The sequence below is a fragment of the Mus musculus genome, chromosome 18 (genome assembly GCF_000001635.26).
Source record: "Mus musculus strain C57BL/6J chromosome 18, GRCm38.p6 C57BL/6J".
NCBI lineage: Eukaryota > Metazoa > Chordata > Mammalia > Rodentia > Muridae > Mus > Mus musculus.
Window position 1 is genome coordinate 38,969,338 of NC_000084.6, and position 25,550 is coordinate 38,994,887.

At 44.4% G+C, this 25,550-nt stretch overlaps 2 protein-coding genes across 15 annotated transcripts in view; both read left to right on the plus strand.

Annotated features, from left to right (window-relative positions):
- Gm5820 (predicted gene 5820) overlaps positions 1 to 12,286 on the plus strand; it is an 89,168-nt gene extending 76,882 nt beyond the window's left edge. The window contains exon 5 of one of the 3 annotated variants that reach the window (NM_001033789.2): positions 210 to 1,937. In NM_001033789.2, the coding sequence (NP_001028961.1) occupies positions 210 to 251 (42 nt within the window). In that variant the 3' untranslated portion in view covers positions 252 to 1,937. Of the gene's footprint in view, positions 1 to 209 lie in introns of all 3 variants that reach the window. The other 2 variants (XM_017317953.2, XM_017317952.2) reach the window with 2 other exon arrangements.
- Arhgap26 (Rho GTPase activating protein 26) overlaps positions 1 to 25,550 on the plus strand; it is a 774,669-nt gene that overhangs the window by 367,721 nt on the left and 381,398 nt on the right. For 2 of the 12 annotated variants that reach the window (NM_175164.4, NM_001361073.1), the window contains exon 1: positions 23,808 to 24,292. The exons of 7 other annotated variants lie outside the window; for them this stretch is intronic. In NM_175164.4, coding sequence (NP_780373.3) covers positions 24,139 to 24,292 — 154 coding nt within the window. In that variant the 5' untranslated portion in view covers positions 23,808 to 24,138. Of the gene's footprint in view, positions 1 to 23,744; positions 24,293 to 25,550 lie in introns of those variants that run through there. 3 more of the 12 variants (XM_030250608.1, XM_006526267.4, NM_001374831.1) reach the window with 3 other exon arrangements.

Here is a 25,550-nt window from a genome sequence, read left to right on the forward strand (position 1 = left end):
GTTGAGGGGGTTGTTTTAAACTGAGCCCCAAACTCCTCTTTTTCCCCTCATCCTTTCTTTTCTCAAGGTCCAGAACAATAATCCTTGTTTAGGAAAAGACTTAGCCAAAACTGAAATTCTGTTTCAATTTGAGATATTTCAGCGAGACAGTGAATAACCATTTATCTTACTGAAGATTTTTTTTTTTTTTTTTTTTTTTTGCTTCCTAGGATTACTGGAACAAAGATGTAATTATTCAAATATGCTCTTGATCTCCCATGGCATGGTCTCTATCATCACAAAAGGATCATTCTTAGTGGCTTTATAAGAATGGAAACTATGGTATCATTATCATATAGAACACTCTATCAAAGATCTTGATTTGCAGAGACTCCGGGTTCGCTGTAAAGTTGAACAGACCGGCTCACTTCAGCAACACAAAGGATTCACTATAAGGCTGTGGGTTACTTATGGATCCCTAGGGAAAGCTGGGGTGAGGGAAAGAGAGAGAATGAAACAAAACAAAACAATAAACCTAGATTTCAGAAGGCACGGGGCAGAAATGAAGAGACTCTCAAATTTAATTTCCTGTGAGTGAGAGAATCTGATTGGCTAAACTGGACGCAACAGAGCCTTTTGATTGACAGTCCTACACCTGAGGTGTGGCCCCCAGTAGGATGAGAGAGTGGGAAGAATCTCCAGAGAGCTTCTGGGTCAGTGAGCTAATGCAGGGGCCACTGAGGTCTGAATAAAAGTGCTTTGTCCCAGTGCCAGTTGGTGGCAGAAATGAAATCTCTTTGTCTTTTCTGCATGGCTTTCCTTGTTGCAAATTGGATCTAGGGTTGTTTATGTTGGGCAAACACTCTACCTCTGAACTACATCTCTAGCCCAGAAACAAAACCTTCTGTTACAGCCACATGGGAGACTTAAAAACAATTTTATTTCCAGCTTGCCAAAGCAATGGTTCAGAGATCTGTAAGATTAGGATTATCTATGACAGTTGTTAAACTAAGAAAGTTACTCCCCAAGAGTCATGGAATATCTAACAAAAAGTCCCAGTGCCAGGCATGCAAAATCCTATTTCCAATGGTTGGTCATAGGGGTCCAAGAGACACCCTTCCCCCCCCCCCAAATAGGCTATGTCTCTTGTCTCTGTTTGCTTTCCAGAAGTTGAAGGTAAATCCCTATTGTTGAAGATGCCATGCACTTCAGGCACAGCACTCAAGAGACCAAGCTATATGTAACCTTGAAGACCAGCTTTCATATTACCTGCAGGAACTATACAAGCTGCCAAGGAAGGGAAGCCATTAATAGTCCTACCTAGCTATGGCACCAACGAACCACAACAATAACCAGCATGGCATGATAACCCTAAGGGCGCAGTAGTGGCACACATATCCTGGTGGTAACCAACAGCTCTCTAATTGGACTTAAGAACTGCTCAAAGGGCCAGGGGAGATTATGCATGGTACTGAGAACTTAGCCAACTACTCACTCGGGGCTAGTAAGATCATGGTTGCTGAAGGAGAAACTACAACTGCTACTTTACTAAACCAACATGATTCCTGACTGCATTCTAAATATTTAATTCTTATACTCACCCCTCATACAAAGAAACTTCTCTTTGCAACAGATCAAGACCATTAAAGAAAACTACAACTGCTAAAAATGCAGAGAACAATTGATTAAGGAGTAACCAGTCCCAGTTGATGTTTTTAACAATACAACAAAATGCTCAAGAAACATCATAGCAAAGGGGAGGGGAGAGTCTTTGTAGTTTAGGGCACTAGGAAAGGAAGAGCTGAGAAAACAGGCTGAGCAAGTCAGAAAGAGCAAGCAGGGAAGCAGCACTCCTTGGTGGTCTCTGCTCTAGTCCCTGCCTCCAGTTTCCTCACCTGACTTCCCTCAGAGATGGAGGATGACCAGAGAGTTTTAAAATGAAATAAACCCTTTCCTTCCCAAGTTGCTTTTGGTCATGGTGTTTTATTCTAGCAAAGGAAACCTAAGATGGCTCGCAGTTATGACCAGCGGACTTCCCTTCTCCATTGATTTGGAAGGTGGATGGGTCCATGTAACTTACATTGTTTTCTACATTGTCAGATTTGAATGTGTTTTTGGAATTAATATAGTCATTTGTCAAGTGTCCTTATAGTCAATTAACCAGAAAAGCATTTGGGGGAGGGGCATCATTTGTCCTGTTTGAATAACTTAGTAAAACAGTTGTCACAAAATGCCATAACTTAAAACAACATTTTCTGTACTGTATTTCACAATTCTGTGAGCCAGGAAGCCAAACAGAGCTTAGCTAGAAGATTCTTCTGTTAAATGTCACATTGGCTGAGGTCACTAATCGGTGTTCGTGGGCTAATGGACTGGTCTTTATGGTTCAAAATGGCTCCTTTCTGTGCACATTATTTAAGTCAAGCGAGACACGGGGTTTCTGTTATTTAAAGGCAAAGGGAATGCGCATAATTGAAATAAATTCAGTGTTTCCTCAAGCCGAGAAAGATGTGCTCCTGTTCCTTCAATGCAGGAGTCTGTAAGCTTTCTGCCACAAGAACATACAGATACAGCTGTTCAGCCCAGCCAAAGGCTTGAAAACATCACCAGCCATGGAAAATACATTAATGAGTGAACATGGCTGTGGTCCAGTAAAACTTATTTACGGTTACTGAAACTCGAACTTCACATAATTCCCATGCATCACGAAATGTCACTTATTGTTTTGTTGTTTAGTCACTTAAAAAATGTAAAATCCATTCTTAGCTAATGGCATAACCAAATAAAGAAAATAGGCTGGGTTCTGAGGGTGGGTGGGTGGGGAACAGTTTAGCCAGCAAAGTGCTTGTCACTTTGGTGGACTTGAGTTTGGACACCCCCGCCCCCAAGTCATGTAAGAAACCCTGTGCTTGTAATCTTAGTACTGGGGTGAGGGGTCAGGGAAGGCATGGGGGAGGGGAGGGGGACAGGCAGATCTTTGCATTTCATTGGTCAGCCAACCTCGTTAAATTGATTGAATTTCATTGGTCAGCCAGCCTAGTTAAATTGATGATCTTCAGCATCAGTGACAGACCCTGGCTCAAAAGTTGAAGGTAGATAGTGATCAAAGAACCTGACCTTTCTCTCTGGCCCCCACACTCACATGCACATATCAGCATGCACTCCTGCACACATGTGTGCACATACCTATGCCAACAAGTTCATGCACACATACGCATAAATATTCCATATACCACCACTACTAACCCTCTACTACCCCTCTACTCTCCCTCTACTCTTCACCTCTAGAGTGATGAGGAGGAAGAGGGAGAGGAGAAAGAGGAAGAGAAGGAGGAGAGGAGGAGGCAATAAATTTGGGTTTGGTCTCTGGATTGCAGCTTGCTAACCTGTACTATGTCACAGCAAGCTTGCTTTATGCTCAGGACCTTTGCCCATGCTGGCCTTCTGGGACACTGCCTCAAGTCTACCTTCCCTGATCACTCTGTCACAGTAGTTCCCCAGCCTCTGAGACACATTACAGTTGGTATTGTCATGCAGCACTTCTCCCTGGCTGACATTTCACTCGCCCATTTGTTTATGTATGGGATGAGGCCTCTCCTCTGCCCCCATGGGGGTCTCCATCTGAATGAAGAGAAGATTTTGCCTGTCTCATTCACTGTGACTTAGCACAGCGCCTGGTGTGTAATGGACAATTAAAGATTTGTTGAATGTATAGTGATTACAGCTCAGTTCTCCAGAGCTTGAAGAGCCCATAAAAGACAACTCAATTTATATTTATTAGACAAGAGAAAGATAATAATAATGGAGAAGGGAGGCCAAGTCATTGTGTGTATACTCAGGAGAGCTTTTTGTCCCTTTGTTATCCCCCAATGTTTCTGGGAAAACTGAAGGGAAACTCTATCTATGATTCTGAAGGTGGCTGTTCTCCCCTGGCAGCTATGAAGGGCTTTTCTTACCTCGACTGGAGGTGGGAGAAGAAGAAGCAGCTTTTTATGAAGGAGGGTGAATGCTACCATGAGGTTATGAAAGGATGACATATTGCTCTAGATCACTGAGTTATGGTTTTAAAAAATTTCCCAAGATCACTGAAAGGGAAATGGCAAAAGTCAGAGGTGACACATCAACAACAGAGATGATGGAACCGGAAATAACACTGGGCAGAACCTGCCCTCAGGAGGGAAGAAGGAAAAAGCAGCAGGCTAGATCCTCGGGACCAGGAGGCTGGAGCTGGAACAGAGCGTACCTGCTGCTAGTGCTGGGTGGGGGCCAGAATCTGATAATTTGGCACTGGGCTTTCCAAGTCTGGGGACTGAAGTGGCCCGCAGCCAGTGCTGCCTCTTCTTATTCAAACAAACAAACTGGCTGGGTAGAAAGAGCCTGCTGTAGGTGATTAGAATAAACAGGGAGAGTCCCTGAGAAGGAGTGAGGCCAGTTGCTGAGGCTGGGAGTTCAAGTTATTCAGGGGAGGAACAGATCTCTGAGCTAGAAGGAGTACAGGGTGGAGATAGCATGGGAGGCTACACTGCAAATGTGTGCATGATGGGCCGGCTGGGAACAACCGTGGCATTGGATAGTTGCTTCCCTGCCGGAGGATGAAGCAGGGAATACCAAGATGAAATTAAGTTTTTCACCTGGACTTTGTGGTTACAAGCAATGAGAAACTCATAAAGATCTGACCAAGTTCAAATAGAGACTGCCTCGACTCATGCTGATGAGTGTATCAGTATGCTGGCTTCCGGATGTTGAGAGGCCAGGTGTTAATCAGCATCTAGAGCACTTGGTCTCTGATTTCCATCGGCATTAGCTTCCTTCTCCAACAGTCTCAACCCACAGTGTTTGACCACAGCGAGTCCAGGTGCACATCCAACCAGCTTCGGGTTCAGCAAAGCGTGCTGTGGTCTGGTTGCTCCATCAGGCCCAAGTGTTTTACCTCATTGCTTCTGACTGGGTCATACGTTCTTTCCCCATCCAAACATAAGCTACAATGCCTTCCTGATCAACTGTGAGCCCTTTGGTTTTTCTGGGAATCTTGGTAAAGTCAGCTCCTTCTAAACCACTTGAACAAGGAATGAGAAAAGGATTTTCTCTAAGAAAAACTTCGATGCCGCTACCATAAGAGAGGAATACAGACCCCCAATAGGCAAAGAAAAAGACAAACATAAACCAGATCTATCCAACTAGTTGTCAGCTTACACTTTTTCAAAACCTATTTTAGTAAGGTTTCTTAAATGCTTCAACCTCCCTTATAGTCCACTGACCAAAGGGAGGGGAGGAAGATGGCTAATAGAACAAGGGGGATGTGGACCTGTTTAGAAGTAGTTCTTTGGGTCAATTCCAGTTTTTGTTGTCAGCAGTTCAGTCCACTAGCAAAACACTGAACGCGAATCAGCAATCAGCTCTATCCAGAAGAAACCCCGAGGCTCCGCCGATCAGCATGAGTCTGCTAAAGCAGCAAGAAGCATCGAGAACACCCCCAGAAGTTCTTTGGTGTGTTTCTTTCTATGAAGTCACAACAAGCAAAGATCAGCAAAGAAAGCAGGGTGAACCAATGCCAGAGCATTGTCCACTGTGAGCTGGGTTATACTTGCATTCTTTCCAAACATCACATGTCCTGTCAAGGTTTCCCTCCAGCAAAACATTGCATGCCCTTTTACCAGGCAGCCTTCCGAGAAACACCACATGTCCATTCTCGGCAAAAACTCCCTCTCACGTGTCTGCTTCAGCAAAACATCCTCTCATAAGATAGTTATGAGAGTGCCAGAGAAACATCAGATGACAAAATGAAACCAGAAATTCCCACTTCAACCAGCAATTACCATGCTTATATGGAAATGACCAGAAGCCAGATCTTTCATTGGTACTCATTACATTCAATATGTAATGCTAAATAAATGTTACAATCAGACTACTTGGTTCTGTGTATGTTGGCCACACTGCATCATCTGGTTTAAGTGAACAGTAGGCGGTTAACATCGGGAGTAAAGAATACTAATCATACTGTAAGTGGTGGCACACATCCCAGCACTCGGGAAACAGAGGCAGGTAGGAGTCTGTGAGGTTGATGCCAGCCTGGTCTACAGAGTGAGTCCCGGAATAGCCAGGGCTACACAAAGAAATCCTGCCTTGAAAAACAAGACAAGATGAGATGAAACAAAACAACCATAAAAACAAAACAACAACAAAAATCTAATCGTAAGTGAGGAAAAGGTAACAACAAATTGTTTAATGATAAAGCACACATTAACTTTACATTTAAATTTTGTAACAAAGAATGCAATACACCCCCTTCAGTCAGTAAGAAAGCTCTAGAAAAAGCAACCGTTCTGTGGGATGGTAAATCTTTATTGCCAACTTGATGGGATTGAGAATCACCTAGGGGAGGGTGTTTTCAGAGAGATTGAACAGAGGTGGGAAGACCCACCATGGATAGTGATGGGCCTTTCTCATGGGCTGGGGGCCGAGACAGAAGGAAAACAGAGCTGAGCACCAGCACCCGCCACTCCCTGCTTCCTGATTGGAGACGCCCTGTGACTGCTGTTTCATGTTCCTGAATGGAGACTTGCTCACCATGATGGAGTGTGAGTCTCTGTTCCTTACAGTATCAGAAGTATCTTGTTAGGTACTTTCTCATAGCATTGAAGATCCCATGGCTTTCCTAACTTTCTGTTGAAGGATAATTCATGAAGAAGCCTTACAATGGGCAAAGGCTCCAAAGGCCTTGGTACTAGTCATGCTCTTGGGGTTTTTCTGACTTTGCATTTCTGGCTGCTCTGTTTCTGCTTCCTTTACCCTTTCTGTGTGCTCCAGGGGGTTACCTTTGTGCCTTTGTGTGTTCCAGCACTGTGACTTCACGCATGGATCAGGTTCTTTCCAAGAGCTTCCTTGCTGTGACAGTGCCAGCCATTCTCAGTGACTCCTAATTCTCCCTTCAAATTCACACTTGGGAAGTCCTATAGAGGGACTTCTCAACAGAGTTTTAATGGATGGGTGAATTTAAATGAATGTTTTTCCCTTACTGTTTTTAAGTCAAAATACCTGTGACAGTATCAGCAATTTGACAGGATCTAGAGTTACCTAGGAGACAAGCCTCCAGGCACACCTGTGACCATAAAAGTAGGAGTGTCATTTGTGCTTGGGTCTCAGACTATATAAAAAGGGAGGAGCTGGGGCTGGCAAGATGGCTCAGTGGTTAAGAGTGTCGACTGCTCTTCATAAGGTCCCGAGTTCAAATCCCGGCAACCACATGGTGGCTCACAACCATCCGTAATGAAATCTGACGCCCTCTTCTGGAGTGACTGAGGACAGCTACAGTGTACTTACATATAATAAATAAATAAATAAATCTAAAAAAAAAAAAAGGGAGGAGCTAGCTGAGAACATTCACTTGTCTCCTCCTGCTTCCTGCTTCCTGCTTCCTGCTTCCTGCTTCCTGCTTCCTGCTTCCTGCTTCCTGCTTCCTGGCTGTGGATGTCTTGTGACCAGTACTTCAAGCTCCTACCACCATGCTTCCCCCCCAATCCCCATGATGTACTATCAACTAGAACTTTGAACCAAAATAAATCCCCTCTCTTTCAATCTGCTTTTGTTGATGTTTTGTTTGTTTTTATTATTACAATAAAGAGGCTATAATTAAGATAATGGCTAAAATCTCATCCTATTTTACTTATGCTTGAAATACTTGTAAGACAGAGACTTCAGGGTTTCCCTGATTCCTCTTTCTAGCCATCCTTACTTTAAGTCTTACTGACTTTGACCCATTCCTTTTCCTGCTCCAGAGTGACATCACCTTTGGCCATTTGTTACAATTTCCATATCATTCTCCTTGCCTCTGTGTGTGTGCATATGGCGTCACATTTCACAGATTCTTTGGCTTTCCATCATCATTGACCTCAGCCATACTCTTTGGCCTGCTAAATAAGGCTTCAGTGTCCTGCTCTGTGTCCTCTTTCAGCAGCACCTCTGAGTGAGCTGTTGTGTGTGTGGTGTGAGTGTGTGTGTGTGTGTGTGTGTGTGTGTGTGTGTATGTGTGTGTGTGTATGTGTGTATCTGTGTATGTGTGTGATTTTCTTGGCTACAAAGGGGAGCTCAAGATCTGCCTGGATTATATGAAACCCTGCCCGGCCCCTAACACCTCCCACAATATACATACAAATGAATAAATTAATCTTTACCAAATTATTTACAGAAAAGAAATAGACTCTAGGCTGTCTGTATAGAAGAATAATCTTTGGGACATTTCAATGACAAATCTGCTTTAATTATTTTATACCCAGTGTAGCAGATGACACATCTTATACCTCTAATTCTGCATGACATAAGCTTCAGCTGAGGTACCAGTCTTCTAGAAAACCTTGTAGATTCTTCAAGTGATCTGGATTCCCCATAGCTGGCTCCATTTCTATGTCTTTCTCTCTTCCCTCCTCTCTCTCTCTCTCTCTCTCTCTCTCTCTCTCTCTCTCTCTCTCACACACACACACACACACACACACACACACACACACATGATTGCACTAAAAAGATCAGGTGTTTGGTATGCTATGTAGCCTCCTTGTAGGGATAAAAACTGCGTGTTCATCCCTGACATTTGGTGCCTAGTCTTACATGAAAACATAGGAAGCTTTTAAGAAACATCCACAGAGGGAGTTATCAGTTAAAGTCTGTGTTTCCTCTTAGAGCCTATGTTATAACCACAGGTCAGGTTAGCTGTGAACTTCCTCTTGCTCTTGGTACTTTCCACAGAATGGAAAGGGTGTCCTCTAATATACTATAGGAGCTAACAGGGATTTTGTTGTATAACAGTTTCCTCTTTGATTGAAATATTTCATCATGTAAGTTCAAGGTCAGCCCGAGACTGTCTCAGGTTTTTACTTCTTTACCCTTAGTGGCATGGAATTATTCAGCTTGTGCAAGTTCCCTTTGTTCTTTTCCCCAGAAATCCAAGTCCCTGAGGGCCAAGTCTTCACAGCTAGGCCTTCAGGGCATGAAGTTTACTCTTTATTTTTTCCTCTTAGGTAGCTGTGAGACCAGTTCATCTTCCATCCACACTTCTAAGCAGAGCTTGGGGCGCTTAGTGTATGCCAAGTTGCCCATTCGTGAAATCCTTCATTCTTTATTCACTGGGTAGCTGGCTACCCTGGAGTTGACAAGTCATGGGCGCTGTTCTAGGTGCTGATGATACATCCACATAGACTGGGCTTTGCCTTTAAGAACTGGGGCCTTGGTTTTATTAGGTTAAGAGGTCCAACAATTTTCAATTGAGAAGGTAGAAGAATATCTCTGAGGAGTTATGCCCCAAGTTAAGTGTAAGTGTAAATGTAAATGTAAAATGCAAATCTCTTTAGCATCCTAAGTGGCACTTGTTCTGTGCTCTTATAGCTCATGGCTTACTAAAATCATCAAATACATTTACCTGCAATTCTACTTTTTTATCTGAGCTCCAATCTCTATCATCCACAATATTATTCTGAAAATCAATTCTCTTAAAATGTACCTAATTCTACTTGAGGAAGCAAAAGAGAACTGAAATTCATTAAAATCCGCCTTTCAATAATGCGCCATTTTATTGTACTAACTTTTTGTTTCAAATATAACACTTAAAAATACTGATCCAAGTAATAATTTATGAGCATCTATCATTGCAACTGTCTGAGAAAGGCTAGGTTACTGCTCCCAGTTTTCACTTAAAAAATAAAGGGCTTAGAGAGATTAATTGCCCTAGGTTACATAGACATGAAATATTGATTAAAGCAAGCTCAATTCTGTTCTACACTTAATATTGTGCTTTTAGTATTACTCTACAAGAGACAAGATAACGATATTATAACTACAGTCTTGAAATACTAGGTTCTGTCAGGTGTGGTGTCCCCTAATCTCAGCACTGTAACATGGAGGCAGATGGATGAGTTCAAGGGTAGTCTTGAACTATAAAGGGTGAGTTCAAGTTCAAGGTAGTCTTGGCTACAAAGGGAGCTCAAGATCTGCCTGGATTATATGAAACCCTGCCTGGCCCCCAACACCTCCCACAATACACATACAAATGAATAAAGACTATATTATTAATCTTTACCAAATTATTTACAGAAAAGAAATAGACTCTAGGCTGTCTGTATAGAAGAATAATCTTTGGGACATTTCAATGACAAATCTGTTTTAATTGTGTCCTCCACAGGGAAAAATATGTGTCCTTTTCTAAGAATGCTATAAATAGATATTTAAGCAAATTATTTCAGACAGTAATGATAAAACTGCTTTTGTATGAGTGAAATATTTTCGTTTCATTATTTAATTCAATTTAAAAACTGTGATTTCTAGATTTTTTAAAAGCTATAGTAAATGGATTTTAGAAGCATATACAATAATAGTGCAATTATTCACTGGTAATTTGAGGATTTTTTTCTTTTGAGATAGGATTTTACACTGTAGCCTAGGCTGTCTTGGGACTAACTTTGTAGCTTAGGCAAGCTTCAAACTTGTGGCCATCCTTCTACCTAAGTCTTCTGAGTACAAGGATTACAGACATGTGTCACCAAACCCAGCTTTCACTGCTCATCTATCTTAGTTAGGGTTTCTATTGCTGTGAAGGGACACAGTGACCATGGCAACTCTTAATAAGGAAAACATTTAATTGGGGCTGGCTTACTGCTTAGTCCATTATTTTGATGGCAGAAAGCATGGTGATAAGCAGGCAGACATGGTGCTGGAGAAGGAGCTGAAAGTTCTACATCTGGATTGGCAGGCAGCAGACAGAGAGAGTGAGACTGAGCCTGACTTAAACATTTGAAACCTCAAAGCCCTCCCCCAGTGACACACTTCCTCTTACAGGGCCACACCTCGTAATTGGGCGAGTCCCTATGAACTTATGGGGACATTTTTATTCAAACCACCATAGCATTTATGATATACCTGGCAGGGCATTCTGCATAGTATTTTACTTCTTCTTGATTATAACTGTATGAACTCTCAGTTGATTATTACACTTGATGATCAAGACATATAGACTCAGAAACTTTAGCAACTTACCGTCAATGAAAGCCTGTGAGTACCAAAGGCAGAATTCAAATGTAATGTTCTAAAACACTTTTCATTAAGACTCTTCATTCTATGACTTTGCTTTAAAAACATTGTGATTGACGGGGTGCTCTATTGTTTCTTCAGAGCCATGGCTCTGGTTCTGTGAGCCCTTGAGCTTAGCTTAAAAATAATCTTTCAGGGGGCGGGATAGGGATGGGGGACAGCTCAGTTAGCAAGAGCTTGCCTTACAGTCAGGAGGATCTGAGTTGGAGCCTCAGAACTCACATGAGAGTGTAGGGCATGGGCAGGCACTCGGGATTCCAGCACTGGGGGGAGGACTCACTGGTTAGCTAGTCTTTCTTAGTTGATTAGCTCTAGGCTAAGGAAGGAGTTTATCTCAAGGGAAGATGACATCTGAGCTTGTCCTCTGGCCTCTATGTACCTGCACATGTGTGGGTACCACATCTTTTCATATTCAGTGGACCCACTTTTCTGATCTGTGATTGTTTTGGGGGTAAAAAAAGTAGGAAACTGGGTCTTTAAAATGACCCCAGTAGACACTTTTTTTTAAAAAACCTTCCCCTCTTATATACATATATAGGATCTATTCCTTTTGGGTTGTAAAACAGTTTCTCATTGCCATTTTATGGAGCAGCTGGCTGGAAGAGCCTCCCAATCATTTGGTGTGGCCAGCCTGGCCAATGTGGCTGCCATTGAGCTCAGATCTGGTGCTTCAAGTTGGTCAACCCCAACTCCTATTCCATCTACGAGCTGCTGGACCACAAGGAGAAGCTGGTGCTGCACCGCAAGATACAGGAGCACGTTGTTGCCAAGGAAGATGAAAACCTGAAACAAGACTGTGATTGGAGAGATCTTGGCAATGGACCTGTATTTACAGTGCTTCAGAGACCAGAGCCCTTGAGCTAGACCAGTGAATTGCGGCGTTGAGTATTTATATGTAGAGCTGTGTGGGGGCAATATATGTACTGAGTTCCCAGTGCCACTGTGATGAATGGTTTTGGGATGGAATGGTGGGAAGGCTGGAGAAGAACAGTGTGAGTATGCTGTGGAGGGAGGCTGAACCACATCTGGGGTTGAGCTACTGCTGGGGTCCAGGCTGACTCCTCTAGTCTGTACTGCTGCCATGGGCAATGTTCCAGGCATGTTTGGATCAATGGTTCTGCTGTAGCTGGAGGGGTGAGGGAGGGAAGACCTGGGAGGAGTGGGGAGTAAGGGGGATCAGGTTACATCATGTGAAATTGCCAAATATTCAATAAAAAAACATTGTGATAAAAAATAGCTGGAAGGACTAGATGTTGACTGCTCTTGTAATTTGTAAGTAGAAAACTAGTAATCTGGAAGTTACTGCAGATTTGAGTAACCTGTGCTGCATATTGAGACCAAACTGATATCTGTGGTCCATGCTATAGCCAGGGGCTGTGTCTGGATCTCTGGTCTGCTGTGGGGTCAAATTAATATCAGTTCTTGCGTGCACCGGACTCGACCAGCAAGAACTACGCTGCAACAGGATCCTTCTGCACACGTTTATTGGGAGAGCTTGATTGCAGAGGCGAAAAGACCCCGAGCCCAGAACTGGTGCTGCTTTTATAGGCCTAGGAGAGGCGTGTCTCACACCTGGATTGGTTATGCACTACGCCTCATTTGCATGTTCTTCATCTGATTGGCTACTCTCTCTCAGTACCTCACAGAGCCTCATTATCATACCTCATTTGCATGTCTCACATCCGATTGGTTACTCTCTCTCAGTACCTTACAGAACCTCATTATCATACCTCATTTGCATGCCTCACATCTGATTGGTTATACTCTCAGTACCTTACAGAACCTCATTATCATGCCTGGGCCAGGCAGTGTCTTTGCAAAAAACTTTACTGCATGTGTACACATTGGTTGTTTGTCCAATCTTATGCGTGGTGGCCAGCAGTAGTCAGTGCCACTCAGCAACGGCACATGTGGCTTCCCACAATCAGTGGCCTATGTTACCACCGAAATCCATGTGAATGTCCCTGATCTGTGCTGCTGCCTGAAGCCATGGTGATCTCCATGGCCAGTACTGCCACAAGAGACCAAGCTGAAGTCCGTGGTACATGCTGATACCAGAGGCCAGATGTCTGTGTCTGTGGCCTGTGCTGTCACCAGATACCATGAACCATGTTCCTGCAGACTGTAAAGGACAAGAAAGCCTCTCCTACAGTGGTATCAATGACTGCAGACTCACAGTTGGGAGCGAGAGACATAGAAGGCTTCTGTGACAACCCCAAGCCCAACATCTAATAACCCTAAAGAGAAACAACCTAGACAGGAGGCCATTGACGAGAACTCTTAAAAATTGTCATAAGGATGCTGAAGTATAGCCCTCTACAATAAACAGCTACTGGCAGGAATGAGGGTGGGGAAGGACTCCTTTAAGTGGATGGACACTGGGAGTTAGAGCATGCTACAGTGAGTATATGGAAAACACAAATTGAACTTTTTTGTTTGTTTGTTTTTCGAGATAGGGTTTCTCTGTATAGTCCTGGCTGTCCTCGAACTCAGAAATTCGCCTGTCTCTGCCTCCCAAATGCTGGGATTAAAGGCGTGTGCCACCACGTCCGGCTCAAATTGAACTTTAAAAAAAATCTTTATATATATATTGGAGGGGAGGCCACAAGAGTCTGGGGGTGGGGGAGGGAAGACCTGGGAGGAGTAGGGAGGAAGGGTGATCAGGGTATATTATGTAAAACTTCCAAAGATTCAATAAAAATATTAGGTTAAAAATTAACTGGAAAGACTAGATGTTAAATGCTCTTCTAATTTATAACTAGAAAAACAAGCTACGGTTCCATCTGAAATAGGCTTTCCTCATTGGCACGCACAGTCTGGAACCTGTAACTGGCCTTGTATTGCTAAAATTCCTTCCCAGGAGAAAACATAAGCCACATCGTCTACCTTCCCTCCTATGGTCCCAACCACAAACTGAGGCACAGTTCTGCCAAAGTTCATTCCAAGGAAAGAAATGAATTTTATTGGCCTCTTTATGGAGGTGAGGGGTTACCTCCATGGGTTCCCCCCCCCACTTAATTTTCCAGATCACACCTAGGAAGCCTTTACTCAGCAGGGATGAGGCCTTCCCTGTAGTTGTGTGGATGGAGCCCCTTCTCCATGCAAGCTTACCTAATCCCAGTGATTCACAGCCTATGGGTCTCACCCCCTGTGACAAACCTCTGTGTCCCAAAATATTTACATTAGAGTTCATAACAGTAGTGACATTACAGTTGTGAAGTAGCAACACAAATAGTTTTATGGCTGGGGGTCATCACAACTTGAGGAACTGTGTTAAAGGGCCACAATGTTAGGAAGGTTGAAAACTGCAATCCTAACTTCTTCCCAGGCCAAAAGCAGTTAAGGAGCATTGCATGCAGCAAGTGGTGGGAAGCAGCTAGATACTCTGCTGAGGGTCTCATGACCCTCCCCACCTCCAATCAACAATTGCAGCTGAGAGAATCCTTTTGAAAGGGGGCCAATTGAACTTCCCAAGATAGGCATTTATTGGCTCAGAGAACAGTCACTCACAATACTTTGCTATTTCCTTGGTCCATCTTTCTTTTGTTTGGCTAAAGCAGAGATGGACAAAGGATGGCTGTGGACTAATTCCAGTCTGTCCCTGCTTTTGTTCATATCCTCTGCGAACTAAGTGTGGTTATTGCATGTTAAAAATAAAAACAACCAAAAAAAAAAAAACACCAAAACCCAAGAAGACTATTTTATGACACATAAAAATTGTGTGAAATTAAAATTTCAGTGTCCCCAAGTTTATTGGAACACAGCCACTATGCTAATTCATTTACATATCATCTGTGCCTGGCTTCAGGCAGGCCTTAGTGGCAGAGTTGAGTAAGTTTAGTAGGAAAGTTGGACCTTCTATGTCTTGATGGGAGAAGTTTGCTGGCCACTGGCCTAGCCTGAGAAGCTGGCCTGGTTTCTTGCTCTTTCTGATGCAGATCACAGGGCAGAGGCAGCCTGAGCTCTGCTTACACTTTTGCATCAGAAGTAAAACAAAGAACAAATGAAGTTGGAATGACATATCATATTAATGTTGATCTTGACACTGATTTTTCTTAAGATTTTTTTAAAAGAAGATTTATTTTTATTTGTGTGTGTGTGTGTGTGTATGCCATATGTGTGTGGGTGCTGGCTGACGTCAGAAGAGGATTTTGGATCTCTTGAGGAAGCTGGGGTTATGGGTTGGTGTGAGCTGCTTGACATGGGTACTGGAAACTGAACTTGGGCCCCATAAAAGAGCTGGAAGCACTCTTAATGGATTAATATCTCCTTAGTTCCTAAAAAAAAAAAAAAAAACTAGCTACTGTTTTCATCTATCATATCATTTAAAAATGGGTGTGTTCACTAACACCAAACACATGTACATTATATAATCCCCAAATAAAACAAAACCCCCAAAAGTCATCGTCCTCATTGTTTGTCTCCTTTTGCTCCAATCAAAGCCAACTCTTTTCTTGAGTAGCTTAGCTCCTCAGTGCAACTCTGGGAAAACTGAATAAAGCACAGAACAAAGGTGGAGAGGAAACAAAACAAAGAAATGAATGATCAAGCAAAAACAAAATACAAAACAAAAAAACCAAAGAGGCCAAAAATGTTTTTAAAATTAATATAAGTTGGAGGAAAAAAACTATGTTGGTAACAGAATACTTTAGCCTGAAATTATAAAAAACGCCAGTTATTTTAAAGTCAAATTTCTCTAAAAATGAGCATTGGGTAATCGAAATATAATGATGATGCCTGGGTCTGACAGTGCATATCTGGAATATCAGCACTTGAAAGGCTGAGGTAGGGGCATCATCATGAGTTTGAGGCCAGTCTGGGTTGCATGGATCAGTGGTTCTCAACCTTCCTAATGCTGCGACCCTTTAATACACTTCCTTATGTTGTGGTGACCTTCAACCATAAAATTATTTTCATTGCTACTTCATAATTGTAATTTTGCTGGTGTGATGAATTGCAGTGTAAATATTTTTGGAGATAGAGGTTTGCCAAATGACTCACGACCCACAGGTTGAGAATCTCTGACAAAAATGGTTCAAGGACAGCCAGGGCTACATAGCAAGACTCTATCACAAAAAAAAAAAAAAAAAAAAGAAAGAGGAAAAGAAAATCAACAAGACAAAAAGAAATAGAACCATGGGACATTCTGGAAAAGAGATTCAAAGAGAAGTAAGGCCACAAATCTACGAAGTCTATCATAGTCACTCTTCCCTGGCCAGCGTAGCCCAGTTGCTGGGTGTGTAGACACAGGTATTTCACTCCAGTTCTTTTTGTGGTTTTACATCTCCGTAGGCAAAGAGGATCAAAGAATACTTTATCTCTTGAAGTATTGCCCTAGTTTCTCCCAACCAGGGATTTTCAATAAATCTGGGTAAATCCCTTGTTGCTTGGCTTTTCCTGATGAATGTGAAAAATAAATGTCTATTTCACTCTAGAGAGGGTCACAACATACCAAAAAATGACTATATTAAGTCCAACGTAATGAAACAGAAAGTTTATTGGGGTTACTTATGAGAGAATGGTTGGGGAAGAGACATAAAACTACTATTACTCAAAGGCCTGAGCAAATGCATTCTTTAGCTGCACACATTGGAGTTCTGTGATTAACACAGGCAGTGTAAGCTAGACTCCAAGTGAGAATCTGTGTTGGTTTTGCTACTCAGCTGTCTCAGTTCAATGTCACTCAGATGACTCTCGGTGGTTCGGTTCAGTTCCTTCTATAAAAGGAAGATATGATGGTAAGAGTGATGGTAAGAGACTGGGTTAATATTTATTGTGTCTAGAACTGTACCTCATTCATAGTTGAAATACATGAGTGCTTTCTCAATCAATGACTAATGGATATTAGATAGAAAAAGTAGCAGGCTTGCTACACATTGTGTGAATCATTAATTACACGAGGAAAAAAATTATACAAACACTGTTGCTTCACATAAAGAACTATGAGCCAATATCATCATCAAGATGGACTTAATGTTTTTCTTTCCAAGAAAATGAAGGTTTCATGTTTACTTTAACCAGTTGCTTTAACACAAAGTGTAAGGCCTTGGTTTAAAGACTAAGCAAAACCATGTAATTTCCTTCCTTCCTTCCTTCCTTCCTTCCTTCCTTCCTTCCTTCCTTCCTTCCTTCCTTCCTTCCTTCCTTTCTGTCTTTTTTGTTTGTTTGTTTGTTTTGTTTTTTGTTTTTTTTAGAGACAGGGTTTCTCTATATAGCCCTGGCTATCCTGGAACTCACTCTGTAGACCAAGCTGACCTCAAACTCAGAAATCCACCTGCCTCTGCCTCCCAAGTGCTGGGATTAAAGGCATGTGCCACCACTGCCCAGCTAAGAACATGTAATTTTTGATATGTCTGGGATAACAAAACAAATTCTGGAAACTCCTGATGTGTGACAAAAGTTTTCCTGGGGAGATGCCATACATGTTCTACTCACCCCAGATAGGGAGCCCATGACAGACCAAAGTATGAATAGACCTCCAAAATTCAGCCTGGTGAACAATGAGTTTCATTGGGGTTGCTTACAGGAGCAGAAGTGACTCAAAGCTAGGTGCCCCACCAAAGCCCACTCCAGCATGGGTGACAGCTCACAGAAGCAGAGAACATTGCGTGTGCTGCATAGCCACGCTGCTTTCCCAGCTGCTGTAGGCAGCTCAATAGGTTTGAGAGAGACACTCCTAAGATACTCAGTTGGTCTAAACCTTTGCAGGCAGATCAGTGGGTTTGTGCTTCTTCCAGGCAGCTGCTCTGGTCTCAAAGTCTTCTTGGCTTGTCTGAGAGTGACACTCCCCAGCTTTTTTGATTATTCAGAGAGGAAAGAGCCTAGAGCATCTGGTCAGTTTCAGGGACTTCCTGAAGCTATTTTGAATTGTTTTCCTCTCTGCTTAAAGAGCCGCCCTGAAGGATAGAATGTTTCAGTTTGTGAGGAAACTGTTTTCCAACACCCATGTCAAGGTTTGGAACGTTTGTTACAGCTATATGTATGGAGATAGGTTTATTTTCTATTTTTATTTTTTAGAGATACAGTCAAAGCCTAGCTTTATTAGTAAGCTATGAACACTTAGATTTGTCACTTCTCTAAGCTTCCTAAAATGGCAACAGGGCCATTTCAGTTTCTCTTATCTGTAAAATAGTGATAATAACAATATCCACTTTGCAGGGTTGCTAATGGAAATGTAGTGAAGTATTTGACATTGCTTCTACTGCACAGTAAATACTTAATAAAGGCCATCAAATCACTGTCATTGTTTAAAATATTCTTCAAGGAGGTGTAATTTAAGTGTAATAAAATGCCCCCATAAATTTTAACAAATCCTATGTTCATGGGACCATCATCACAATAGAGGTACGTGACACTTACATCAACCAATAATCATTATCTTAAAAGTCAGAACACTAGTGTCTTATTTCACACTCACCAAGAGAAGTCACTGTGTGAAGCAGTGTATAGTTTTGGGCCATAGAACAGTGAGTAAGTGTAAGCTACAGAAACTGTGGGAAGCCATAGGAAATGAAACCATGGGAATAGAACATCAGGGGAACTGATTGGGAGCAGGTTGATGAAGGGTTCTGTGCACTGCACACTGCTGTGCCTGTCCAGTGTCAATCCCCTCAGCACCTTGCTTAGCTTTGATGGGTGTGTGTGTGTGTGTGTGTGTGTGTGTGTGTGTTCCCCAGTGCTCTGTGTGTTTGTGGGGGAATCTCTTCTACCCTTGGCTTCAATCTTGTCATGTCTGCTGCAACCTTAGGAAGAAAACTCTTGTGGCTAATTCTCTTTGTACTAAGGACAGATGAACCCAGGGCCTTAAAATATGTAAGACTCTACCATGGAGCTTAGGCACCCAAACCCTCCATCCTCCTTTAAAAAAAAAAAGAGAGAGAGAGAGACAGTGTTTCAGTAATTAAAGCTGTCCTTGAACCCTAGATCATCCTCCTTCAACCTACTGAGTAGCTGAGATTTTAGGCCACTTCTGCATCCTCCCTCCGGAGAGACCCTAGAGATCACAGTGGCTGGGAGAACTCAGTGGAAAGTGCTTGCTTAGGGTGATGGAGAGTCTTTGTTTCCTGCCCAGCATCAGCTCAATACCACCACCACCACGACCATGACCACCACCACCACCATCTGAAAGAAAGTGGGGGACTTCCATACCTGTGGGCAGTGGGGACTGTAGCAGTAAGTATAGCAGCTCAGGCCTGCTGGGACAGCCTGCAAAGCTGCAGGCTCTTGGGCCATATGGCCAGAGATGGGAGGATTGGGGTGGGGTGGGGTGTGGGAGAGAGAGAGAGTGTGTGTGTGGGGGGGCACACCTGCATGGGCTGCATGCAGCAGCTAGCAGAGGGCTAAATAGGACACAAAGTGGTGCAAAGGTTTACAATGGAGTTTGGAAAAGTTCATTGTAGGCGTTACACAGAGGGCTTGGAGCAGATAGAAGAGAAAACAGAGGCATAAAGGATCTCTTTCTATTGCTCACAAAAGATCCTGACTAATGTTAGAATCCAGAGAGCTGTTAGGCAGCCATTTAGATTGATTATCAAGTGGATAGAGGGGCCAAACCTGGACACTATGGTGAACGAGCTTAGGGAATTTAATGTCTAGGAGTTTTAGCCGGTTGAGATTCTGGAAGTGGCATCCCAAGGGCGAGTCAATCAAAATGAAGGGCATGGAACAGAGATCAAGAATCCCTGTGTCTTACGAGAGGCCAAGGAGAGGTCTCTGGGAGGGAGTGGGTGGTCACCCAGGCTCCATATCAAAGAGAGGGATCCCAGTGGGTCTGAGGCTTATTCAGAGGGCCAAAGGACTCTGGATTCGAACAGTGAGACCACCAAGAGTGACCAGACTAGATGGAATATGCACAACTAGCAGCCAGTCTGTGGTGTCTACCCTAACCAGTGTAGGTCATGGTGGGGTGCAGTCTCCCCAATCCCACAGGACAGAACAGGGGCACCAGACACTTGAAGCTTGTCACTTGATAACCGGGGGGCTATATAGGTTACCCAGGTTGGGGGACTTACCAATCAGCAGCTGATGGATGAGGGATGGGCTCCAGAGGAACTGGAATGTGTGAAAATGATCGGTGGGTCACTGGTCTATCTACTCACTGCGTCAATGAAGGAGACTTCTGCTCAGCGGAGTCCCCTCCTGGACCTCACATTAGGCCAAGACTATACCCAAACACCTGTTTTAACAGAGCCATCCTTTATTAAGCTGGGAAGAAAAGTTAAAAGTGGCTGCTTTCTGACTCAGAAAAACAGCAGCAAATGACCTTGCAGGTATAACCTTTAAGAAGAGAAAAAGAGGAGGTCTGTGCTACAATGGGCTAGGATAGAGTGCTATGGTGATATGTTTTGATTTGGCGAGTTCATGAGGTGAACCAAAGGGGGACTTTGATTGCTGAACTTCAGTACTTTGATAGCCTCAAGAGGAGGAAATGGCCAAATAAGTGAATAGACCTTAGTAGTGAATTTTAGGATGTAATCTAATGAAAAGGGCCAGGCCTGGGAGAACCATGCTTGCTATGCTCAAGGTGGCCAAAGTTCCTTTCACCACCACCAGAACCACCACCACACCACCAAAACATAAGCAAATGAACCAAGCGAATAAACCCCACAGCAAGAGAAGTTCAGCTCTAGGGCCAGAGACACACTGGTGCTGGTGTCTCCTTTTCAGATGAAAGTCATTGCTGACTTCGTCATCTTCCATCTAGTTTCATGTCTTTATTACCCACGCACACCCCCCTATCCCATTGACAAGCCTGCATCTCTGAAGTCCCCTTCCTTGTGGGGTCTGCTTTCTAAGAAGAGCACAGGCACACCCTCTACATGCAGAATTTTTTATTCAGCATTGCTGTATTCTAAGTCCCTCTTTCTCATAATACTGCCAAAAGAGTGGGAATTTACTTGCCAGGACTCCAGAGTGAATTTACAGGACTCTTCTCCCTTATCTACACACTTACATATTTGTGAATGGCTATAACAAGGACTTAGGGGCTGCTTTTGCTGCAAGTAGCAACTCTTCACCTGGGCATGCAGATGCCGGAAGTTGTCCAGCAGGTAAATGTAAACATGGTAACAAGTTATCTCTGCTCCCATCTTGCTCCCAGCTCCCTAGCTGCTGGTTACTAGCTAGAATCAACAGGCTAGTCATTTCCTGGCAGGAGCTGTAGATACCTCCCAGGCAACAGCAATTTACTTAATGCGTGAGATAATGATCGAGTAGATCACAGTTCACCCAAGGCTGTTTGTTTAACTATGTATGCTCCCTGTCTTCTGCCTCTGGCTCTTTTCTATGTCATCTGGGAATTCATGTCAGTACCTCTGAAGGGTTGGTTTTTCTTTCCTCTGGGTATAGCCACACTGATTAAAATCTCCCCCCTTTGCTTTTCTATCATCATTTTCTCTATTTTGGGGGAGGGGGTAGGGAGAACGGCAAGTGGTTGAAACTGGTTTATTAGAACCTGCATTAGCCCTATAGCCTAGGACACTAGTAACAGTTCATATTAATTTACATGGTTGTGAATATATTTGTCCCACACATATTGATTAAACACATAACCTGGTTCAAGTTACATAGTACATTGTAGACATTAATTACATATCAAAAAGTAAAACAGTTAGCAGAAACTGAATAAATAACAGTGAATGTATTATTTGCTATATATACATGTACTGCTGTGTGCATATTTACCAAATATTCCTTAACAAGATTAAACAGCTAATAGTGGGTCTCATTTTGTTTCATTCATTTAACATTTATTGAATGCTACATGATATGCCAAGCCTACCATGGCAGAATATGTACGTCAGAAATGGCCTAGCACAATATTGCCTCTTCACGTCATTCTCCTAACTAGTGGTAAAGTTGAGTCCCCCTCCATTTGCATTGGAGTGAACTTGTGACTAACTTGCTAGCAGCCAACAAAGGTAGAAGCGTGACATAAACGGTTAGGTCATGGAAAGTGATGGCTTCTCCTTGTTGGCTACATGTTCTGAGGAAATTAGGCTACAGAGAGTCACATGGAGAAGCCTCCAGTCTTTCTGAGGAGACAGATGGATCCAGCTGAGAACTCACCGCTCCAGTATCTGCCACCAATGCTGATCACAGTAGGGACCCACACAATAGGCTACATCCCTGCTTCTCTCCTAACCCCAAGTCTTCACATAGGTAGTCAATGTCTTATAGCACGAAAGCTTTGTGTGATCCATTAAGTAACAATAGATAATCAGAGTGCCTACCTTTAGTTACTCAAGATAAGCCTAATAAACAGATTTACGTTCATGGAATTTCCATTCCAGATTTTTTTTTCTTCTCCATAGCAAGGGCGGGAATGACTGTTTCCAGGATTTAATTAGCTATCATCTATCTGCTGTCTCTGCCTGCTCCCAAGCCTGGCTTTGTAGATACAAATTAAGAAATCGACCACATTCATTCATTCGATAAGTACATCAATTAATTTCCCATGCAAGGACTCCTTTTTCTGACACTTTGGAGTCTGAAACTCGTTTTCATTGTTCCCAAGGATCCTTCCATCAGACAGCAAAGCTATTCCTTGGTTGATGCTCCTCTCCAGAACAGAAGCAGTCAAGTTTCAAGGTCTTTCTGGGTTTGTGGTTCCATCCCGAGTCTAGTGCTGTGTTTATAATAGCAGACCAATTGAAAACACAAAGAAGCACCTTCCCCATGTCCTCCACCCCCAAAGGTGTGTTGTTAATTAGTATAGAAATAATTTAGCCAAGGGCAGTCTCTGTTCTCTAGGAGTTCATCATTCAGTTCTAGACACTGGGAACCAACCTACCAAATGCTCTGAGGGAGCGGTTAACCTTGACTCCTGTGATTGATCAGAGGGATGATGGTCACTCTGGAAGTCGGAGAATGATGCATAGTTTTCTACACACATGTTAGACAGCGCATATTATCTGTTCTTAAACACTAGTCGCTGTTCTAGTGGATAGGATTGCAACACCCCACCAGAGAACTGCGGAGGCACGTGCCCTCGTGGAGCTGGGCAGCAGCGAAGAGTAGCAGACATTGGACAGAATTGTGTAAAAACGGTGTTAAGAATCCAGTAGGAAAGGCTGAATTCTTGCTAAGGACGTGAGAACCTTCTGTGGGTTGCAGCCGTGGGCGGGTTTTGAGCAGGAGTGGCCACTAGTGGGACGGACAGTAGGGGGGGAGAGGACTGCAGGGAAGGGGAGTTAGTGATTTCAAAGAAGCAAATACGTTCTGCTTGACTGGAAGCAAGGGATTGCGAGCTCCGAGCGCTCAGTGTTCTTCTGGGCAAGGGGCTGTATTTTGAGTGCAAGCTCAAAGGCTCAGAGGTGTCCGGTGGGCTGCGGCGAAAGGCAGTTCTCATTCTGGATTTTTTCTGCTCCGCACACCTAGGCTCTTCGGTTCCCTAGATCAGCAGACGTCTCATTTCAGGCTCGGATTAGAGTCACACGAGGCGGGCCGGGTTCAGGGTGGCAGGGGGGCGCACCCACTACAGAATGCAGCACCAGGCTCTCTCTCCTAGCTCTGCAACCTTCGCTGAGCAGGAGGGGGCGGGGCTTGCTCTGCGGACCCAGGGGGTGGCACGGACTCCGCCCCTCTCCCCAGGCTCCGCCTTCAGAAATATCTGATTGGGTTAGAGTCGCGGAAGGGCAGGGCGTCCCCTGGCGGCCCCGTGGGTCGGGCCGAGGCAAGCTTATTGATTGGCCCTGCAGGGGATTAGGTCATCGCTAGCAGGTTCGGGCGGCCCGGACGCCGGAGGGGCGGCTGAGGCTTCTGTGAGAGGGCGCTCGAGGCTGCTTGAGGCTGCTGAGGAGCAAGCCCGCAGAGGAGGCGGGGAGGCGGTGGCCCGGCTGGTTCGCTTCCAGGCTCCGCCAAGGGTCCGCCGCCGCGCTTTCTGCCGGTGTGCAGTTCGGTGGCTCTCCGCAGGAGCAGCCGCCGTCCGTCCGGGTCCCCGCTGCGGTCCTGAGTCTCCTGCTCCCGCTGACCCCGCGCGCGGGGTAGCCGGCGCCACCCACACCTGTGGATCGGCCGTCGTCGCGGGTGTCCGCCGACCAGCGTGCGAGGCGCGTCCCCTCAGCCCGGCTGGCTCCGCGGGCAGAAATGGGGCTCCCGGCGCTCGAGTTCAGCGACTGCTGCCTCGACAGCCCTCACTTCCGAGAGACGCTCAAGTCACACGAAGCGGAGCTGGACAAGACCAACAAATTCATCAAGGAGCTCATCAAGGACGGGAAGTCGCTCATCAGCGCGCTCAAGAGTGAGTGTCCGGAGCAGCGCAGGAGGGCACCCGGCGGCGGCGCTCCGCTCCCGGTCGCCCGCGCGCTACCGGCTTTCATCCCTCCTCGGGCGCAGAGTGACCGGTGTCTATGCTCCTGCGAGGCAAGAAGGATATGTAAAAAGAGCGAGTCAGTTGCCTCGTAGGAATCTGGTCGCTCAGCCCTCGGCATTCGGGGACGGCCGGAAGGTGGCCATCAGGGTGGTACTCTGGATTGGGTGGGTGTGTGCGACACAGGTGTTTCTGGAGTGAGCCTGCCGCAGCCTGTTGGGGAAAACCACTTCCACGCTTCCCATGGCTTGGTATCCTTAAGGGGGGCGAGTTGCTCACCTCGGTGCCCAGCCTTGGGAATGGAGCGTGCGGAGGGGGCGCTGCCCATCCCTGGGAAGAGGAGGGTGGTGACTGCTTCGAGCCCTGCAGGAGCCCTGCACGCAGCTCTCGCCTAGTCCTGACTACCGGGTTCTCTGCGTTGGGGTGATTGGTTAGCTGCATTCCTGGGAGCACTGACATTAATCCCTAGACATAGATCAGTGCGGTGTACGTGTGCAGGTTTTGATTCTTGTGCTTAGCAGAAGGTGACAGGGGTGGGAGTATAGGACCAGAGTGTTCCTTTACTCTAAACTGTAGGCGAAGGTTTAAAAATAGACCGAACACATCCGTCTTTCTCCGTCTCCCGCTCCCTTGCTCCATACCCGTCCTCTCCCTCACATCTTTTAAAATTCAAAAGGCTGAGAGGGAATCCTCAGCCCTTGCTCAGAAAAAGAGAAGTTTTAAGCTCATTTAAAAGGTTCCCTGAGCTGCTGTGGAGCCATTTTTTGCTGCCCTGCCCCCTTCTCGGTACAAGGTGTATGTGTGTGTTAAAATGTGCATGCCGCCTAACTTTTGAAGAGGAAGCCCAGAGTTTTCCCTTGTGGCCAAATTAGAACATTCTAAGATTGAGCACCTTGCAGGGCAAGAAGGGTACCTTTTTTCATTGGGTTCATTTAAAAATAGTTCAAGCCATTTTTTTTTTCCATTTTGATACTCAGGAAGGGAAGGCAGATAGTGGAATTGTCTTTGACTCTTTACTCTTCCTGTCTCTGTGATGGGTTTCCTAATAGATGGTATCATTCAGCTAAGAATGGTTGCTTCAACAGAGTAGGATTCTAGCTGTTTGAATGGTCCCCAGGCTTCATTCGAGAAAGACCTAAGTGCCAAGATGTCGCTTAGTAAGCCTGTTGCTTTTAAAACTGAAGAGTGA